This window comes from Stegostoma tigrinum, chromosome 20 (genome assembly GCF_030684315.1).
Source record: "Stegostoma tigrinum isolate sSteTig4 chromosome 20, sSteTig4.hap1, whole genome shotgun sequence".
In the NCBI taxonomy this organism is placed as follows: domain Eukaryota; kingdom Metazoa; phylum Chordata; class Chondrichthyes; order Orectolobiformes; family Stegostomatidae; genus Stegostoma; species Stegostoma tigrinum.
This window is the reverse complement of record NC_081373.1, coordinates 26,681,060-26,700,913: the sequence shown is the minus strand read 5'-3', so window position 1 is coordinate 26,700,913 and position 19,854 is coordinate 26,681,060. Positions and strand designations below refer to the sequence as shown.

Here is a 19,854-nt window from a genome sequence, read left to right as displayed (position 1 = left end):
TGGGCCATCGTCACAACAGAATGTTCAAGACTGAACACAGCAGATAAAATAAAAATGTTCCAATATTCTGGCATACAGCTTACAAACAAGAAAGGTTTACAATAAAAAATCTGCGTGCAGATTCTTAAATCAATTTAAAAACAGTGGCTAGGAAGTGTTATTCGCTAAAAGCTCCGATTTAGGTGTCAGCAATGCCTCAATGATAACATTCTCACCTTTAAATCAGAATGTTGTGGGTTCGTTGCACTTTCCAGAAACATGAGCCAGTAATCTATCCTGACCTTTCAGTGTAGCACTGCAAAATGTGCTTCTTTCAAATGAGTTGTTAAACTGAAACCTCATCTACCTTCTTTGGTGTATGTAAAAGACCCAATGACACTCTTGAAGCGGAGACATTCTCCTTGATGTCCTTTGCAACTGACATCACAAGAACAATTCATCTGGTTTGTTGCTGATATGTGCACTTGTTCTGCATATATTATCTCACATGCTTTTCTTTACTAATTGGATATGGGCAATTTTGGCAAGGTCAATATTTATTATGCATCCCTAATTGCTCTTGTAAAAGTGGAGACAAGGCACCTTCTTGAATACAACCAAGTGGTTGTTATTGTAAACAAGTTACAATTCAAGGGTAGTGTAAGCTAGTTCACAACATTTATGTGGGTCAGATGTCAAATATTGGCCAGGTGAAAGAAGGGTGGCAGATTTCCTTTCCGAAATGATTTGAATGAAACAGATAGGTTTTGTAGTAATCTGTCCACCATTACTGATATCACCTTTTCCTTTCATATTTTATTTGACAAGGTGAAAGTAAATTTCCCAGCCTCCAAAGTGAGACTTGAACTCGTATTGTAACGAGTCTGGACTAAAGCAGTCCAGACTCCTCAATTGCTAGTCCAGTAAGATAGCCACTATGCACTATATTGTTTCCCTATATTACAATGGTGGCTCTTCAAAACTTCATTGCCTGCAGTATTGGGGACATTGAGTTTGAGAAAAGCACAAAATAACACATATTTGTTTCTTTTTCTCTTTTTACAGTGTCACCACTGGAAAGTTTCTTCTACAAAAAGATGATCTCCCAATACATGCGCTCTGATAGTTTGAATCTAAAAATGCCACAAAACACCTGTTTTTATGCAGAACAGCAACTCAAGTCTGCCCTTCTAATTATAAGATAACAGAATGTTGAAAACCCCTTTATTAATTCAGAGGATTGGGGGGTCACTGGCCAGACAGCATTTATTGGCCATCTCTAACTGCCCAGAGGGTTGTTGAGAGTCAACCACATTGCTGTGGGTCTGGGGTCACATGTAGGCCAGACCAGGTAAGGGTGGCAGTCTCCTTCCCTAAAGGACATTAGTGAACCAGATAGGTTTTTCTGATAATCCACTATGGATCCATGGTCATCGTTAAGATTCTTAATTCCAGATATTTTATTGAATTCAAATTCCACCATCTGCTGTGGTGGGATTCGAGCCTGGGTCCCCATTACACTGTCTGGATCTCTGGATTAATATTCCAGCAATAATACCACTAGGCCATCACCTCCCCAAGAGCAGCTAGCAAACCAATTAGGACCACCACCAATTCTTTCAATATTCCGCAGTTATTTTCTTTTTTGAGTTCATAATCCAATTGCCATTTAAGACTACAATTGAATTTAGATGCATCACTCGATCAATTGCACTTCCTTTTCTCATTGTAGTAAAGTACCCAGATTGAAAGCAATACTTCAATTTCTACGACATCATTCACAAGAGCTAGACATTCTAAAGCACTTTGCAGCCAATGATGTGATTTTGAAGTGTACTCATTGTTGCTGTACAGGAAACATACACTTGAAACAGCACCATTCATTAATGGATCCATTATATTTCCCTAACAGCCTCTGCCTCCAATTTATCTGGGCTGTATCCAAATACATAATTTTACCACAGCTTTCACCCTGTTCTTTTCTTTAATTAACTAATCTAAGGTTTACAAAACAATGATCACTATTCACAAGATACTCCCAAACTGACATTCTGATCTTCAACTGGTTTATACCTCAGGACTAAGTCAAGTAATATCCTTCTTAAGCAGGAAATATACCAAATTAAAAATTTCTTCTGAACACTTAGACAAGTAAGTATAGATTGCCATCTGCACTGTGAGAATCAGAGCATTTTGAAAAACATACATTCTGGCTGGGTTGGTAACTAAACTCAGCCAGAAGGCCGCACATATTTGTATGTGTGCACTTTGGGAATCAGCAAGCGCATCCACATTCTTACACCAGTATAAAGAGTACGTGGCTAGCTTGGAAAAGGGTGAGATGGGCCAAAGAGAAATGCGTTGACTGATCTTATCACATACCTTTTCTGGAGGCAGAAATCACCAAAATACTGCTTAAATTAATTTTCGTAATATTTCAGTTACTTTGCTGGTATGCTGATTTTGAAATAAATGACTTATGTAAGAAATGTATGAATAACTTCCTTTTAACCATTATATTGTTCAAGAAATAGATGCTTTTGAATTTTAAAGGAATCGAGGGATATGGGAATCGAGGAGAAAGTGGGAATCTAGCACTGAGATAGAGATCAGCCACAATATATTGAAAGGTAGAGCACACTCAAAGCACCAAATGGCTTACTGCTGCTCCTAGTTTCTGTCCTTCCATTTTAAACATAGCCAAAGGTAGCAGAAAATAAGTACAAGTGCACATGGCTCTTTTCTGAATGGATCCATGATGCAAAACTTGTAGTGCAACACTGTCTTGCACCATACATCCCGATCTGCATCTCATTTTAGAGTCATAAGGGTAGCATAGGTCAGACTTGAGGAAGGAGAAAAATAGACTAAATTTTCAGCAACACTAAGAGAATAATTTCCAAATTTTGTGCAGTTGAAAAACCAAAAACAGATATGTTTCATTACATATTCAAATATTTGTGACACCTTAATTGTTTGATACATTGAATAACCTGGAGACAAACAGCTTCTAAAATACATTTAAGGATGACAGAAAAACGTAGAAAAATATCTTCTTGTAAATCCTCAAGATACAGACAGTCTCTATAATCTTCAAGGTTTAAAATTACACTCCTGTTAAATTTTAGAAGACTGTAGAAAATTATAGAAAACCATACTTTTTTTCTACAGAAATCATTGCAATCAGAGAGAGGAGCATGTTCCACCATAACTGCAAATCAAGTTTTAATCTTGCTATGCCAAAAGATTGTATACAATTGCATACACCAGATTAATATTTTTCATTTAGACAGAAAGAAAGAGGAATCAACTTACAAGCGAGATTTGACAGCTCAAAGGGATCGAACGAAAAGGATAGTATGTTTTCTGCATAACTTTTCCTCCACAATTTTGTACCAGTATCCGCATTCCAAAGTACTATGTAGTTTGGTGGATGAACTGCTAACAAAAGGTCTCGAGAGGCATCCTGGTTCCACAACCACTCCATGTCTATTAACAAAAAGGAGACAACAAATGTCAATAACAATGTTTCTTTAGGACTGAGCACAGGCATAAAGATGAACTTTAAACAGTGCAGCACATAATAACATAACCATGAAATTTGAAATTTGAAAAATCAAAGATAATTGAGGCTGAACTATTTACCACACCATCACCTTTCAGACTTGATTTGATTGTGTATCGGCCTTATTGGTACATATGCCTCTGGTGATTGTGAAAGATATTGTGAGAGACAAGACTGAGAATGTTATTTTAACCAATTTGAGGTCTAGCAGTTAATAGCAGAATTCCTACAAACAAACTGTTCCCTTTCTATCCAACCCAAAGAATACACAAAATTTGCAGAAACATGCTACTACATATTGTTTGGAAATTAAAAGCAAACAGCAGGTAAATGTTGCAGAATTATCAACATTTCAATGCTGTTCAGGATGCCTAAGAGGTTTAGTGCGAATCATTCAACAAAGGGTTTCTTTCAAGTCTTCATGCAGTAACTCTCAAAGTACAAACATGATTGAGAATATCAAACCCCAATCACTGCACTGGAGCAAATAACAGCAAAGCTGTGTTCGCACTAGAACAGTTTCCACCAGTTTTCATTTACTATCTGACTCCCGAGCTTGGAGTAATATCATTAACAGAATGTTACATCACACCAAGCATTTTCAGTTGAATACCACAGCAAAAGCCTATCAATCAGTTTTGGCACTCAACTTCAAGGCTTGTCAAAATTCTGATTTGCTAAAACTCAGTCACACGTTTATTCGTTCATTTTCTACACACTTCATTGTGCACTGAACAAGACAAATTACTGACTAGTCTCATTAGATCTTCCAAAGAATCAACATTTATTGACTAAAACCATAATTCATGCTATTCAATTGTTGTCAACAAAAATATATTATGCTCCACATAGAGCAATGTAACACAAAACCAACACAGTATTGTCCAAATTACTAAAGTAATAAACAGGTTGATCAGTACTCCACAAAGCCAGAAACAATTAGAATTAGGGGTTAGAATCAAATTAGGTTGCTGATGGATCAAACATGGAGAATGCCAGAGAAACTCAGTGGGTTTGGCAACATTTATGGAAGGAGAAACAGAGTTAACATTTTGAATCAGTATGACTCTTCAGTTCTGAAGAAGTTCTGAATCTGGAGATGTCCGCAGTCTGGATCAGGGTTTCAGTTTCAGATGGGCTGGTTTAGGTAACCTCATGAAGGTAAAGATGCATGGTCTTTGCAATACAGAGGATATAGTAAGAAATTGTTGATCAGCATGCCAGATTCAACCAGCTACGTTGTCCAGGGAATGGTCAGTGAGCAGATAGCAATAGTGGAAAGTTTGAAACAAGCGCACTGAAAGAATTATAGAACAGCAGTTTTTCCTCTGGTTTGGTAGCTGTTGATGTCGCTGATCTGGGGAAAAAGCAAACTAATGGCCACACCAAAATGAGGATGGTTAAAGACTATGTGATGACACACCTACCTGACATGAAGACATATTCTAAGTAATGCAATTTATTATACCTTGCAGATTACCTTACACACTAAATGGCAAATATGACCTAGACCAATCCCACACATCTGTCAGCAATGCACCAGACAATAAAGTCACAACAAATTTGTTAACAGTCTTCCTCCAGACAGATTTATATGTTCAACCTCAAAGATTTTGTTACTGAAATCCTTGGGTTGGAGTGCCTGAACACCTCTCCCCTCTCTGTGGTTTAATCTCATCTTCCATGACCTTGAACCATCACTGACTCACTAGTGAAGCTCAACTCCCTTTGAGCTTCCCATGGCTTTTCTCAGCCCTACTTGCTGCTGAGAACCACAACGTCAGGTCCTGTGTTAGTCAGCTCCTGATTCTCTGCATCACTACCTCTTCAGTAATTCCCCTAAATTCCTGGTTATTCTTCTCTCTTGGGATCTATACTGGGTCCTGTGACTAGTGTATTCACGATGACCCATTATATGTTTAATAAAGAATGAAAACAGTCCCAGAACTAAACATGCATAACTGAAAATGCAGTTGAACTGCATATCTGTTCACAGAATGTGAGCATCGCTGGCTAGGCCACTATGTATTGTCCATTCCTGATTGCTCAGATGTAGTTACAAGTCAACCAGACTGCTGTGGGTCTGGAGTCATGTGTAGGCTTGAGCAGGTAAGGACAGTAGATTTCCTTCCCCAAAGGACATTAGTGAACTTGATGTTTACGACAATTGACAGCAGTGGTCGCTATTAGGCTAGCTCTTTATTCCAGATTTTTTTATTTGAATTCAAATTCCACCATCAGCCATGGTGGTATTTGGCTCACGAACAATGGCCTGGGATTCTGGATTGCTAGGCCAGTGGCATTACCACTATATCACCACCTCCCCTTGGTTTTCATCCAAGAAGCCACACTAGAGAATCTAGAAAGTCAGTTTCTTAACAATATCAAAAGTTTTTAGAGCTACATTTTAAGAAGTAAAATCAAAAGCTGTTAAGCTGCTTCACCATACAATCTGACTTTTGTTATTTGGTTTGAATTCAATTGAGTTGCAACAAATGCCTAATCAAATATTAACCTGAATGGAAAAAACCGCTGTATTGTGGATGTGAAGAAGAATTATTAGATTCGAAAAATTACTCTCTCCACAGATGTTGCCCAATCTGCTAAATTTCTCCAGCACTTCTCTTGATTTCAGATCCCTAGCATCCGCAACATTTTGATCGCATCTATGAAAGAACCTCGACGCAACTTGTGAAATTACAAAATCTCTTTGTTTAAGTATAGACCGAAGCCTACAAACAGAAGTTTGCAGGCATTTTTCTTATAAAAGATGATGGAAACATATGGTAAATGTAAAATAAATCTTTCTATTGTGATAGTTCTTGATCCACCACAAAGATGTTAGCTGACTCAAATTCCCAAGGCAGGAGAAGCCACAGCACAAGGTATTAATTGACCTAACAAAATACCTTCTTTGGAGCAGTACCTTGGACTTCTAAACAGATCACATGGTGACACATGTTGCCTGTTTTTAAATTACAGCTGAAACTATTCTGAGACAGACCATCTAAAAGTCATCAAACTTGCTGTAAGACAACTATGGAACCAAGTCTCATTAAAGCATCACCCCTACGCATAGTTCTCCTTTAGCAGCACTTCAAATTCAAAATTATTATTCTCTACCTCAATTATTTGCACATTCCCCTCTCTAGCCTCTTCTCGCCCTTGTCAGAAGTCACACAACACCAGGTTATAGTCTAACAGGGTTAGTTAAAATCACACGTTTTTGGGGCATTTCTCCTTTGTCAGGTGAAGTGGAAGAAAACACACAGGCACAGAATCTACATGCTGAGAGAAAATGGCAAGATGATTCCAGGTGATTAAGAGTGTCAACAAATTGCGTGAGCAGAGTGTCAACAAGCTGAATAACAAGTCTTAAAAACCTAAAGAATTGCAGATTCTGTAAATCAGAAATAAAAACAGATTGCTGGAAAAGCTCAGCAGGTCTGGCAGCATCTGTGAAGAGAAACCAGAGTTAATGTTTTGGGTCCGATAACCCTTCGTCAGAACTGATGGGAGCTAGGAAAATGTTGGTTTAAATGCAGAAGATAGGGTGAGGGAACAATGTCAGGATAGGTGGAGATAGAGCTTAAAGACAGAAGAAAAGTTGGACAGACAAGAATTGGATAACGATCTGGTTGGGTGAATGAATAGCTGTTTATGGGAACTGTTAGTGGTTAAGAATAGGTAGCTCGTGATGGCAGACTATGTGAAAACAAGGCCTGGAATGTGGGATTGGGTGTAGGATGTGGGAGAGCTCAGGCCCTAAAATTATTGAACTCAGTACTGAATCCCCAAGTGGAAAATGAGGTGTTGTTTCTTCAGCTTGCACTGAGCTTCTCTGGAGCACTGAAGCAAGCCTGAGACAGAGATGTTCGGCAGGGAATTGGGTAGTTTGTTAAAGTGGCAACTGGAACCTCAGTGTCTGCCATCACACACTACCTATTGTTAGCCACTAACTGTCTCCATTAACAGCTATTCACCCTCCCAGCCAGGTCGTCATTTACTCTTTTGTCTGTCCAACTGTTCTTCTCTTTGGGCTCTAGCTCCAACTATCATTTACTCCCTACACCCTCCGACTCCGCTATCTTCTGCATATAAACCAACATTTTCAAAATACAACACCTCACGTTTGTCATACTAAACTCCATCTGCACTCCACAGCCCAGCGACCCAATTGATCAAGATCTCTTTATAATCTTAGGTACCATTATTAACTGTCTACTATACCACCAGTATAGCTGTATATTGGAATCTAAATGTTTATATCTTGGATAAAATCCAGAATAGGATTCTCTACACAATTCTTTTGGCTGCAAGCATTCACGAATACTTTGGCTTTGTCTCTTAGCACACTAGGTTCTATCATAATAATGAAAGCTTCTATCTGCCAAGATTGTTACAATAAAACTGGAGAACTATTAATCTTTTCAAACATCATACAAGTAAATTACTTGTAAATTCAACTGAAGGTAAGAATCTGAGAGTCCAAAAACAAATTAAAAGGCTCTGTCGTTCTATCTTATCAGCAAAGACATCCTAGCACTATTTAACTTCAACTGGTCAGCCATCAAGTAAATCACTCTAACAAAGAAATAGTGAGAATTAGCTGAAGGGCTTTAAGTAAATGGTTTGCCGTGGCAAGGACTATAAGTTTAGACTTTTGCAGACAGCTGTGAAGATCAATGTCAGGAAAACTTCAACACTGTACAATTAAAAAAATTGGCTCAGTAGAGTATAATCAACTTCCACAAAGCCATCACGCAATATTTATGTAAACCTCAGTAGGCTTGCAGCACATCAGTTTTTATTACAACTTCAATCTCTTACCTTGAATGGGTTTGGTGTACTCCTGAATCTCACATCGAGCTGCTCCAGTAGCAACATCCCAAACAATGATCTTTCCTACAGTATCTGCTGATGCCAGACGTAGGGAATAGGGAGAACCAATACTATGGTGGTAGTTTTCTCTAGCCCACTTTACCTATGCAAATTAAAGCAGGCACCGAAATTAGACATGAAAATGCTCACAGAACTGAGTCAAACGGCATCTTTTTTATTTATTTGTTCATGGGACATGGGCATCATAGGTGAAGCCAGCATTTATTGTCCATCACCTTTTGCCCTCAAGGTGATGTTGGTGGTGAGCTGCCTTCTTGAACTGCTGCAATTCAGGGGTGATGCAGCGGGGAATATGGTGGGAGAGTGTATTCCCAAGTCAGAATGTTGTGGGGCTTGCAATGTAACTTGTAGGTGGTGGTTCCCCCATGCGTGCACTGCCCTTGCCAGTCTAGATGGCAGGGGTCATGGAAGCCATAGTCAAAGGAACAGTGGTGAGATGCTGTAGTGCATCTTGTAGGTGATAGGCACTGCTATCACTCTACATTGGTGGTGAAGTGAGTGAATGTTGAAAGTGGGGATGGGTTGAAAGTCAAACGGACTGCTTTGTTCTGGTTTGGACAAGAAGGCAGCTCACCACCAGCTTCTTATGGGGCAATTAGAGATGTGTATTAAATAATGTCCAGCCAGCAACACTCACATCACCTGAATGAATAAAATAAAAATGTTCTCATACACTTCCATACACTGCTACAAACATAGCAAAAATGAAAGAATAGGCATTTCATAATAAAAAGTAATCTGACCAAATCCGATTTAGATCAAAAGCATTAACATCAACACAATAATACACACCATCTCCAAAATTCAAATGGCAAACTGACATCAATTCAACGAATAGAAAAAATTCAGCTCCTGTGCGGCAGCTAATGAAGATTATTGTTTTGGACTAATTATATGGAGAGGACAGCTAGACAAGAGAATCGTATGTCCAACAGCATTAATTATAATCCCATCACGTTTTCCCCATGAGTCTTGTTTCATTGTCTAGTGAACATGTTGCCTTCCTAGCTGACATTTGTCCAGACCAGGTCTTCTAAGTAAGACACGTTTGGTTTCCAAAGAATGTACGGCATACTTCTACATAGTAACCAGATTGATAACATTCATATTTGATGCATTCTTTACTTCCTAAACATGGTGAAGGATCCAGGATGGATATTACATTACAGCCCCTAAAACTTTATGGGTAAGTCAATAGCAAAACAGCCTGGGCCTTAATAATGATCAAAAATAATCATGAAATTTGTCATCTTAATGTTTGGAAAGATTTATCCATTTGTGGCAAATTTCATACTGACGTATCAAAGGCAACTTCCTAAGTAATGCTACTTTACTGATTTTCCCTGCTCTCCCTAAGACTAACAGTGAATAGGCCACAAATTAGTAAATCCTTAATGCACATTTTGACGCTGCAGATCCCTTTGAAAAGTAACCGGAGAACACGTTTATCCTTGACAATGCTTTTCCACTAATGGGATACCCAACATTCTTCAGGTGTTCCTCCTCATTCCAAACTGATTCAACTCTACTTTCTTGCAGAATATTCACTTACCTTTCAACAAACTTTCAATTTAAACCGATAGCTCTGAGCATAAGAGTTGCAGAAGTACAAGCAAACAATTTTGCTACCATCTGCTGCTCATTTGTCACATCCTTCACTAGCTCATACATTTCTTTCAACCATGCAAATTACGCTCAGAATACACATAATTAAACAGCACAAAATCAATCAAATCTATTAATTACTAGCTTTGTTTAAATGACAAGCATGCTGCAAAATATAGCCACTTGATGACATGCATAATTAAAATCTGATTAGTAGTTGATGAATATTGACTAGTAATTTTTCAAAACCACATTAACTGCTTTCTGTGAGGTGCCAAAAACTGAAACATAGGCAAAATACAACAAAATGCTGGCAATCTCAAAATGGAAACAGAAAATATGAGAATCACTCAGTAGCCAGGTACAATCCTGGACAAAAGAATGCAGGGTAAATATTTCAAGGCACCAACAGAAATATTGCCCATACCTTTCTCCCTCCAAAGTTGCTGCCTGACTCACTCAATGTTTTCAGCATTTTCCACCAAATACTGATTCCAAGATTACCTCCAGAAACTAAAGATAAAATAAACATAAAATAGCACTGACAGATAAATATCTGCAAATTATTTTAACTCATAACTCGTGAAAATTAAAGCACTTGGAGGAACATGAAAGCCTGGATTCTGTGGTCAGAGTACAAAGAGTTCCAATCATGCCTTGCAATCCCACGTCCCACAGGCTTTCTATGGCCTTTGCACTGGAGTCTGTGGCTAATAGAAGTCAAAATCAACATCCTTGAGCACGGGTAAGGTCCCGGAGGACTGGAGAATTGCTAATGTTGTCCCCTTGTTTAAGAAGGGTAATAAGGATAATCCAGGTAATTATAGACCGGTGAACCTGACGTCAGTGGTGGGGAAGCTGCTGGAGAAGATACTGAGGGATAGGATCTAATTACATTTGGAAGAAAATGGGCTTATTAGTGATAAGCAGCATGGTTTTGTGCTGGGAAGGTCATGTCTTACCAACTTGATAGAATTCTTTGAGAAATTAACAAGATTGATAGATGAGGGAAGGGCTGTAGATGTCGTACACATGGGCTTCAGTACGGCATTTAATAAGGTTTCCCATGGTAGGCTGAAGGAGAAAGTGAAGTCGCATGGGGTCCAGGGTGCACTAGCTGGATGGATAGAGAACTGGCTGGGCAACAGGAGAGAGAGAGTTGTAGTGGAAGGGAGTTTTCAAAATGGAGAACTATGACCAGTGGTGTTCCACAGGGATCCGTGTTCGGACAACTGTTGTTCGTGATATACATAAATGATCCGGAGGAAGGTATAGATGGTCTGATTAGCAAGTTTGCAGATGACACTAAGATTGGTGGAGTAGCAGATAGTGAAGGGGACTGTCGGAGAATGCAGCAGAATATAGATAGATTGGACAGTTGGGTGGAGAAATGACAGATGAAGTTCAATCCAGGCAAATGCGAAGTGATGCATTTTGGAAGATCCAATTCAAGAGCAAACTATACGGTAAATGGAAAAGCCCTGGGGAAGATTGACGCACAGAGAGATCTGGGTGTTCAGGTCCATTGTACCCTGAAGGTGGCAACGCAGGTGGATAGAGTGGTCAAGAAGGCATACAGCATGTTTTCATTCAGAGGATGGGGTATTGAGTACAAGAGTTGGCAGGTCATGTCGCAGTTGTATAGGACTTTGGTTCGACCACATTTGGAATACTGCATACAGTTCTGGTCGCCACATTACCAAAAGGATGTGGATGCTTTGGAGAGGGTGCAGAGGGGGTTCACCAGGATATTGCCTGGTATGGAGGGCGCTATCTATAAAGAGAGGTTGAATAGATTAGGATTATTTACATTAGAAAGACAGAGGTTGAGGGGGGTACCTGATTAAGGTCTACAAAATCATAAGAGGTATAGACAGGGTGGACAGCAAGAAGCTTCTTCCCTGCCCCCCCAGAGTGGGGGACTCAATTACTAGGGGTCATGATTTCAAGGTGAGAGGGGAAAAGTTTAAGGGAGATGTGCATGGAAAGTTCTTTACGCAGATGGTGGTGGGTGCCTGGAACGCGTTGCCAGCAGAGGTGGTAGAGGCGAGCACAATTGTGTCATTTAAGATGTATCTAGACAGATACACAAATGGGCAGGGAGCAGATATAGATCCTTGGAAAACAGGCGACAGGTTTAGATGGATGATCTGGATCAACACAGGCTTGGAGGGCCGAGGGCCTGTTCCTGTGTTATAATTTTCTTTGCTCTTTGTTCTTTGACACCCCCTGCAGGGATCTATCAAAAGGGGAAGAAATTGTACATCACTTTATTCAATCAAATTTAAGGATAATTACTAAGACATGCAGATTCTTAAACGATAAACTAAGGCTGAATATTTAATTCAATGTAAAATCATCTGAGGACAATTTTGTTTCAATATTGCCAACAAAAACTAAAATCTGAAGGAATGAGATTCCACACTTATAAAAGAAAATTTTCAGCTTCAGATTGGATATTTGGCTTATTTAATTCAATAGTACCATTCTACTAAGAATTCATTCAGGATTTAGGGGCAACCCCTAACTTTTATAGGAATGTTGAGTGGGCACTTATTGTGTAGGTACCATTACTTTGTGTGTTTGTACTCTAAACTTACAGATTGAAATGGCTTCTTATCCGAAATAGAACAACCTCGAACACCTCAGTTAAATATGCCTCAACTACATTCCAGATCCTAACCTCTCGCTGCATCAAAACAGTCCTCCTCGTGTCATCATTGTTCCTTATGACATTTATCCTAAGCCCATACCATCTTGTTCTCTATTCTTCCATCAATGGGAGCAATCTGTCATGATGAACTCTGCCCAGGGTTCTCCTGACTTGAATACCACCATCAAATCTCCTTTAAACCTTCTATTCCCCATGGAAAATAACTCCAACATCTCCATTCTCTCTACATAACTGAAGCTCCTCACCCCTGGAATGATTCTTGTAAATGTTTTCCGCACTGTCCATAAAGCTTTCACATCCTTCTAAAGTATGGTGCTCAGAACTGGACACAACACTCCAGTTGACGAGAACCAGTGTTTTATAGAAGCTTAACAGAACTTCTTTGAACATTGTTAAAAAGACACATGAAGCTGAAGCATTTTGCCTTGCACTTACTAGGATGAAAATGCACCAAGTTAACTTTAGAAAGGAAGCAACATTTTAAAAAGCATGAGAAGAGGGGGATGATTAGTTGGACTAAGGCTGTCATGTAGATGCAGCTACAACTGTTTACTTTCTTAGGTAACTGTTCAAATTCAGTAAGGGCAAGTCAAATCTGATTGGTCAGATTTTGCCATGTGGATGCAGCAAGGATTGGCTATTTCCAATGCCATTCATCAGTGAAAAAGGTGCAAATGAATCACACTGCAAACCTAATCTTGGTCTCTGGAGTAACTCTTAGCACCGTAAGGATGATATATTAAATGCAATCCAATAGCAGATCTACTGCGTTGCAAAGTTAGTATAGTACTTGTGAATTGGAAGGCGGGATGTTAGAACTTGTTTGAAAAAAATGATAGGGGGGATCAAAAGTGTGCGGTCCCTTTAAAAGATGTGCTTTTCTCATTTTAGAAAAAAAAGTCTGCAGGCAGTAGCAGATGCAGAGTTCTTGAAATTGAAACATTGTATCAAAAAGCTATACTGTTAGCAGACAAAGCAGCATTTTCACCAAGACAAACAGGTTTTTGAATTTAGCAATTAATTTAAACCAGACCCTAGATACCAAAGCCCAATTAAGTTTAAATCTGATGGTTTTGACAACCTTGGACCAATCTTATTGTCGCAAATTCACAGATCATTAAGGGTATAAAATAATCGGTGTGAGAGTCAACAGTTATCTGCCAAGAGAACAGCTCTTAGCTATAAAAGAAAGAATCATCGGCCGTCACAGAATTCTCTAAGTTCTCAGAGTAAGCATCATCTAAATAAAGGTTCCAAGACACTTCTATCTAATATTCTTGACACAAGAATTTGAAGGAGAAAGGCGCCCTGACTGGATGGCAGCAGAGAAGGCAAAGAACATTCTAGAAGACTTATCCTGGTGGCAATTTCAAGATACTAAATGTTAGTTTTTTTTAATTAATTTGGTTTATATAAGTGGAACTTGTATTTGTTGAAACAGCATACCGTTAGAATTTTGTTTATTTCTGGAATAGTTAGTAGTTAAGGAGAAATTGTTTGGTTTGTTAGTAGTTCTGTTAATTTATTTACTGTTAGAGTTAAATAAATATATTGTTACTTGTTGATTGTAGAGTGAGTTACAGGAATTTCATTTCATTTAACCATCCCCTTTGTAAAAGAGTGGCTGTACCATTTTCCCACATTTCCTCTAACAAGTTACAAGGTGGGGCAAGCCTCTCCGAATAGTTTGGTTTTAATTATCAGGGGGGTTCATCTGTTCCCCGCAACAAATGTTGGACACTATCCCTGAATTTTGCAAGCACGGGCTGGTTGAGCACACAGTCGCATGGTGTTCTAAAGGCTCACTTGACTCAATGTTAACTCATTTTTTTCTCCATAGATGTTATTAGAAATGCTGAGTTTCTCCAGCAATTTCTGCTTTTGTGTCAGATTTCCAGCATCTACAGTTCTTTGTTTTATTTAAGTTTAAGGGGCATGTTTTTTTTGACACAGTCTACCAGTCATTGGAACATACAGCCTAAATACCTGGCATCACATTGACATTGAAACTCGCATATCACATTACTCACTTGTGCTAAATACAGAATATGATTTAAGCTTGATGGCTGCATCTTAATACTAGACAATATGACTCATGCTTAGAGCAAAGTAGCAGCATGAGACACTTGCTTCATATATTGCTTAAGTTTTTGAGACATTGTCCCCCTGCTAAAATAATAAGTGTGTCTTGGCACCCTAATGCCCTTACTTTTATACTAAAAGCTGTTATTTGTAAAGCAAATGATGCTATATGTTTTACTAATGGCCTTCACAACCTGACGGCACAGCTTCAGTGATTTATGCACATATGTTCTTAACAAAGTGTCACTAGTAAAACTGGAAGTTTTCTTACAAATTCTAAAATAGAAAGTGAAAGTACTGAGTAATAAATTGTTAAAGGAGCAGTGTGCTTTAAAAGCTTTTTATGTTAAATAAACTGCCAATTTGTTTTGTTTTAACATTTGCCAAACAGTAGGATCCATTTCAGTGAATGTAATCATTAGCATGATTATGTATAATACTTTGGCAGATCCACTTCAAATCTAACTAACAGCCTCTCTAAAAGGTCATGTTTTAATTGGGAAGAAAGGAGAAGAACCAAATTTATCATTGATAATGGATGTGCAATAATAATTACAAGTTAATACAAACAGTGAACAATCATGATTACCTTCACAACATTTGCTTTGTGTCTTTCCAAAACTTGAATTGTCTGTGATGTGCTTGGATCAATAATCAATACAAGTGAATGACAACCATGGGCAATTAAACCTTGCCAACCCCTGAAAAAAAATAGGTACAATTAATTACTTATAGACAGAAAACAACACAGCATATAAAACATTCCCAAAAAAATGTTTCACTGATCCAAGCATAAAACTTTCTTCAAAATTATACCTCCAAATCAAACAAACATTAATTATTTACACATAACATATACCTATGCATAAAAGACATAAATACCTGGATTCAACCACAGACGTAAAAAAGATGTCATGGTTGCATTTCTAGTTTTTCAATTACCTTCCGGTAGTAAATTACACGATATAACTTAGGGATTTATGTGAAGATCCACCACGAGCATACTGAATGACCTGAGCAGAGCCACATGGTTCACTCCTGGTCCTTTATTTTGTGTTCTTATAACAGCCTACTCTTCTAATTTCTCATCTTCTATGCTGATTTACAGATGTTAGTCTCATCCAGAACAACATGGCAAATAAAACAAGTCGAGCTTTGATAAATTCAGGCTGTATAGTTCACAGAAAAAAAGTCTTTCAAAATGGCATTTCCTTCTGTTTTCACAATACACACTGCACTTTAACAGCCTTAGAACCATGAAGTGTGGCTTGCAGATAGCAGCATTTTCGTATATGAACTCCAAATTGCCTGAAAACACTAAACATTTATTAATAAACATGTGAACAGTTCATGAACAGTAAAGTTTGAACTCCTTCCTGTGCATTAAAAAAAAGTCTCTACTTTACATTATAAGATGTCCAGTAAGTCCAAAGGAACTCTAAAGATCACTTTAAACCCAGGTTGACACTGCACTGAAATTAAGCCTCACATGTTGATCCCTAGTAAGGTGGCTTCCATCGAAATTCTCTCTCCTTGTAGCCTTCCAGTCAGAACAGGAACTGACATTATCATTTTGCATCACTGTGAGAACAGAATCTCTTCATAGCAACATGAGGAAGACAGCATTACCACCTCAAACCAGCAGTGCCAACCCAGAGTTTATCTTTAGTGGTGGGCTTGGCACCTTCAGGCATCTTGGATGCAAAGTGTTCTCTCGGCAAAAATTACTGTCGAGTTCAAAGCACTGTTTAGATTGATCACTGGGGTTTGCCATTTCCTCATAGAAAATTATTTGAAATTCACTCAAAAAATGAGAAAATAAATCTTTCCATTATGCAGATGTCTAATTCTGATCACGCTACAGAAAAAATAATTATTACCATAGCTGCACAAGGGAGAATGTGAGAACTCCTGTGTGGAGGCCATTGAAATTCTTTGTTAAAGGGCAAATCAATTCTGACATTATCCACACACGAGAAAATGTAATTGCCAAACTTACAATACTTCACAGGTTAAAGCCAGGTTAGCATTTCAATATGAAGATAGTTAATAGGTTTATTGCAATGCAGATTACTAAATCAGAAACACCAGAAAAGAAATCTTCTGCCTTCTGACTACATGATTTGAAATTAAAAATTGAATTTAACTCATTTAAGAATGAATTTTTAAGATCCGCGTGGTACTGCTTAACATTACAGCAACAGAATCATCATAGAATCCTTATAGTGTGGAAGGCATCAAGTTCACACTGACCATCCGAACAGCATCCACTCAGACACACCCTCTACCCCATCCCTGCACTCCCCACCCTAGGCACTATGGACAATTTTGTACGGCCAATCCACCTAACCTGCACATCAGGCACCATGGGAGGAAACCGGACCGCCCAGAGGAAACCCAAGCAGACATGGGGAGAATGTGCAAACTCCACACAGACAGTCGCCAGAGGCTGAAATCGAACGCAGGTCCCTGGCACTGTGAGGTAGCTTTGCTAACCACTGAGCTGCTGCGCCACCCCTCTAAGCTCTCTGCATCAGAAGCACTAAAAGTCCAATTACAAGTCTTTGGAAAGACATTTTAAACAAAAAAGTCCAACAAATAAAAAATTTGAGAAGGCTTAGAACAAAGTACCCAGAGATTCAACTTTTACTGTTTGCAGTGCTAACAGACAGGCACATTTTGCTTTCCCATCAAAATTTGGTCTGATGTAGAAAATAACAAGGGCAATTCTCTGATACTTACATGTAAATAGCATACCATCTTTAGACAAAGAGAAAATGCAAGTTTAAGTATGTACACACCAAATTTTTCCTCATCCCCACTATTAGCGTAGTGTGGTCTACTGACCAGCATTCAATATCCTGATGCTTCTATACTTGCAAAGTAGTTACAAACTAAACCAGCCATAGTTATTTAGGGCCAACAATCAGTAGCGTTGATACCCTTTTGATTATATGACTAATGTTAGGAACTGCTAATCAAGTTCTCAGAGATAGCAGGAACTGCAGATGCTAGCGTCAGAGACAACACAGGAGCTGGGGGAACACAGCAGGCCAGGTAGCATCAGAGGAGCAGGAAAGTTGATGTTTCATGTCAGGACCTGCCTCTCTCTCGCTCTCAAACATGACTACCTCAAATCTTTCTTTCTTCCTGTTTATTCCTCTTTATGTATCTGATTTGATATGAAGTTTGCACACATCCATTCTCCCAAAGATATCCTTTTTATTTCTCAATCCTTAAATCTCACTAAATGTGGACAAATCCTGTTGACTAAGCAAATGCTCTTTCACTATCAGCTTTCATTATCAGCTTACACTTTCAGCTGCATAATGGCTAACACTTTCTTTGAACTGCAGGGTGCAGGGCCAGTGGAACAAATGGTTAGATGACCGGCTCCAACCAAATTTGGTCCAATAAAATTGTACTCATCAACTTGAAATTAATGCTGAACCGTTACATTTTCACATTTCATTTACAATTAAAATTAAATGGTTATGTCATCTTCAATGTCAATTACCAGCCTCATTAAAAGTAAAGGTCAATATTCCCAACAGTAACAATCTGCAACATTAAACTCAAGTAATTAACTCATTGTTTTAAACAATATATTTTTATCAGACATAAATATATCTTTTGTGGATTTAGCACACAATAGACAATTGAAATATATGATAAAACTGACAAGTCTCTGCTAGTTTAAAAAACAATGATCTTTATGTTAAATGCTCATCCATCTGTCCTCTCCCCAAACATAGAGGTAGCAGTCACCTTACGTTGTGGTACAGTAACCTCTAATTTTAATCCATTCAATTCCATGCTCTGCTTCATTATTTACAGGTTGCTTCCTATGCATTACCTTTCAGAATAGCTGAAAATTTCAATTATTCAAACAACAGAAACATTCATGTCATATGGTCTGTTGTGAGCATTTGTAATATTGAACTCAAGTCCTTGGGGGAAAAGAAGTGAATTCCTAACCTTGTTACAAGGCATAGCAAAAGATTTGTCCATAAGAATGATTTAGATTAGTAGCAGTCTTCAGAGTACAACATCTAAGTAATGAAAAGAACCCTGTCCTTTGAATTGTGCATATACGGATTTGTAGCATAGGAAAATTTCATATGCCTTACAATCTAGCAGAATAAAGCAGGATTATTAATAGCTTGCATTAAAAAATAAAAAATCATGCTAAATGTTTGGAGGCACAACAAGATTTTCATCATCCAACCCTTCCTCCACAACACATTGTTATATATTTCTGAAAACCAAATGTCAGCTTAATATCATAAAACTGTTAGCTCTAAAATGAGCTTAGGTTCATTTTGAGCACAAGCATCCATCTTTTCAAAACCAGATAAATTCTAACTTCATTCCCCAAAATGCAAAAAGCTGCTACTGAAAACTCAACTTGTTCTTTAATGACGGTTGGAAATTTGAGACAAACTAGCAGACCAATTAAACCAAAACTTGCTTTGATAGTGTTGTTAATGCATAAATTTATGTTGTTTTTAAAACCCAGAAAGCATATGCAACTCCTCTATATCCCTGATCAATTCAAATTAACATGTATATCAAACAAGAAATTATCACAATAATACTAAATTAACACATTGCTTCTTTAGCCATTGCTGATCATTTTCTCCCTAAGCGAGTTTAAATAGCAGAATGGCTAATTAATATAACATGCCTAGATAACTTTGATTATACAATATTAATGCTGATGTTTAAACCTCAAAGCAATTGAACTTATAAAAACTTAATAGAATGTATAAAGTAGGACAAACATTGCTCACAACGAACAGAATAATTACAAATTTGCGCTGCGTCTCACATCCAACTTTCTAAATTGAAACATATTCTGTTCAAATTTAAAATAAAAATATCTTACCATCAGCATTCGACCTTTAATGACTACAAAACCTTCTAGTCCTTTTAAAGTAATGACCAATACGAGAGGAAACAGTTGTGTAAAATGAGTGCTAGAATTCCATCCCATTTGGTTTTCCCATGTCTTTCAACATACCCTCTAATCTACACTGTGTGCACA

The 19,854-nt window shown here is 38.1% G+C and overlaps 1 protein-coding gene across 3 annotated transcripts in view; it reads right to left on the bottom strand.

Annotated features, from left to right (window-relative positions):
* wdr11 (WD repeat domain 11) overlaps positions 1-19,854 on the bottom strand; it is a 99,116-nt gene that overhangs the window by 71,608 nt on the left and 7,654 nt on the right. For 2 of the 3 annotated variants that reach the window (XM_048551068.2, XM_048551070.2), the window contains exons 2-4: positions 15,397-15,508; positions 8,375-8,528; positions 3,295-3,468 (exon numbers count right to left, since the gene is read on the bottom strand). In XM_048551068.2, the coding sequence (XP_048407025.1) occupies positions 3,295-3,468; positions 8,375-8,528; positions 15,397-15,508 (440 nt within the window). Of the gene's footprint in view, positions 1-3,294; positions 3,469-8,374; positions 8,529-10,478; positions 10,565-15,396; positions 15,509-19,854 lie in introns of those variants that run through there. The other variant, XM_048551069.2, reaches the window with a different exon arrangement.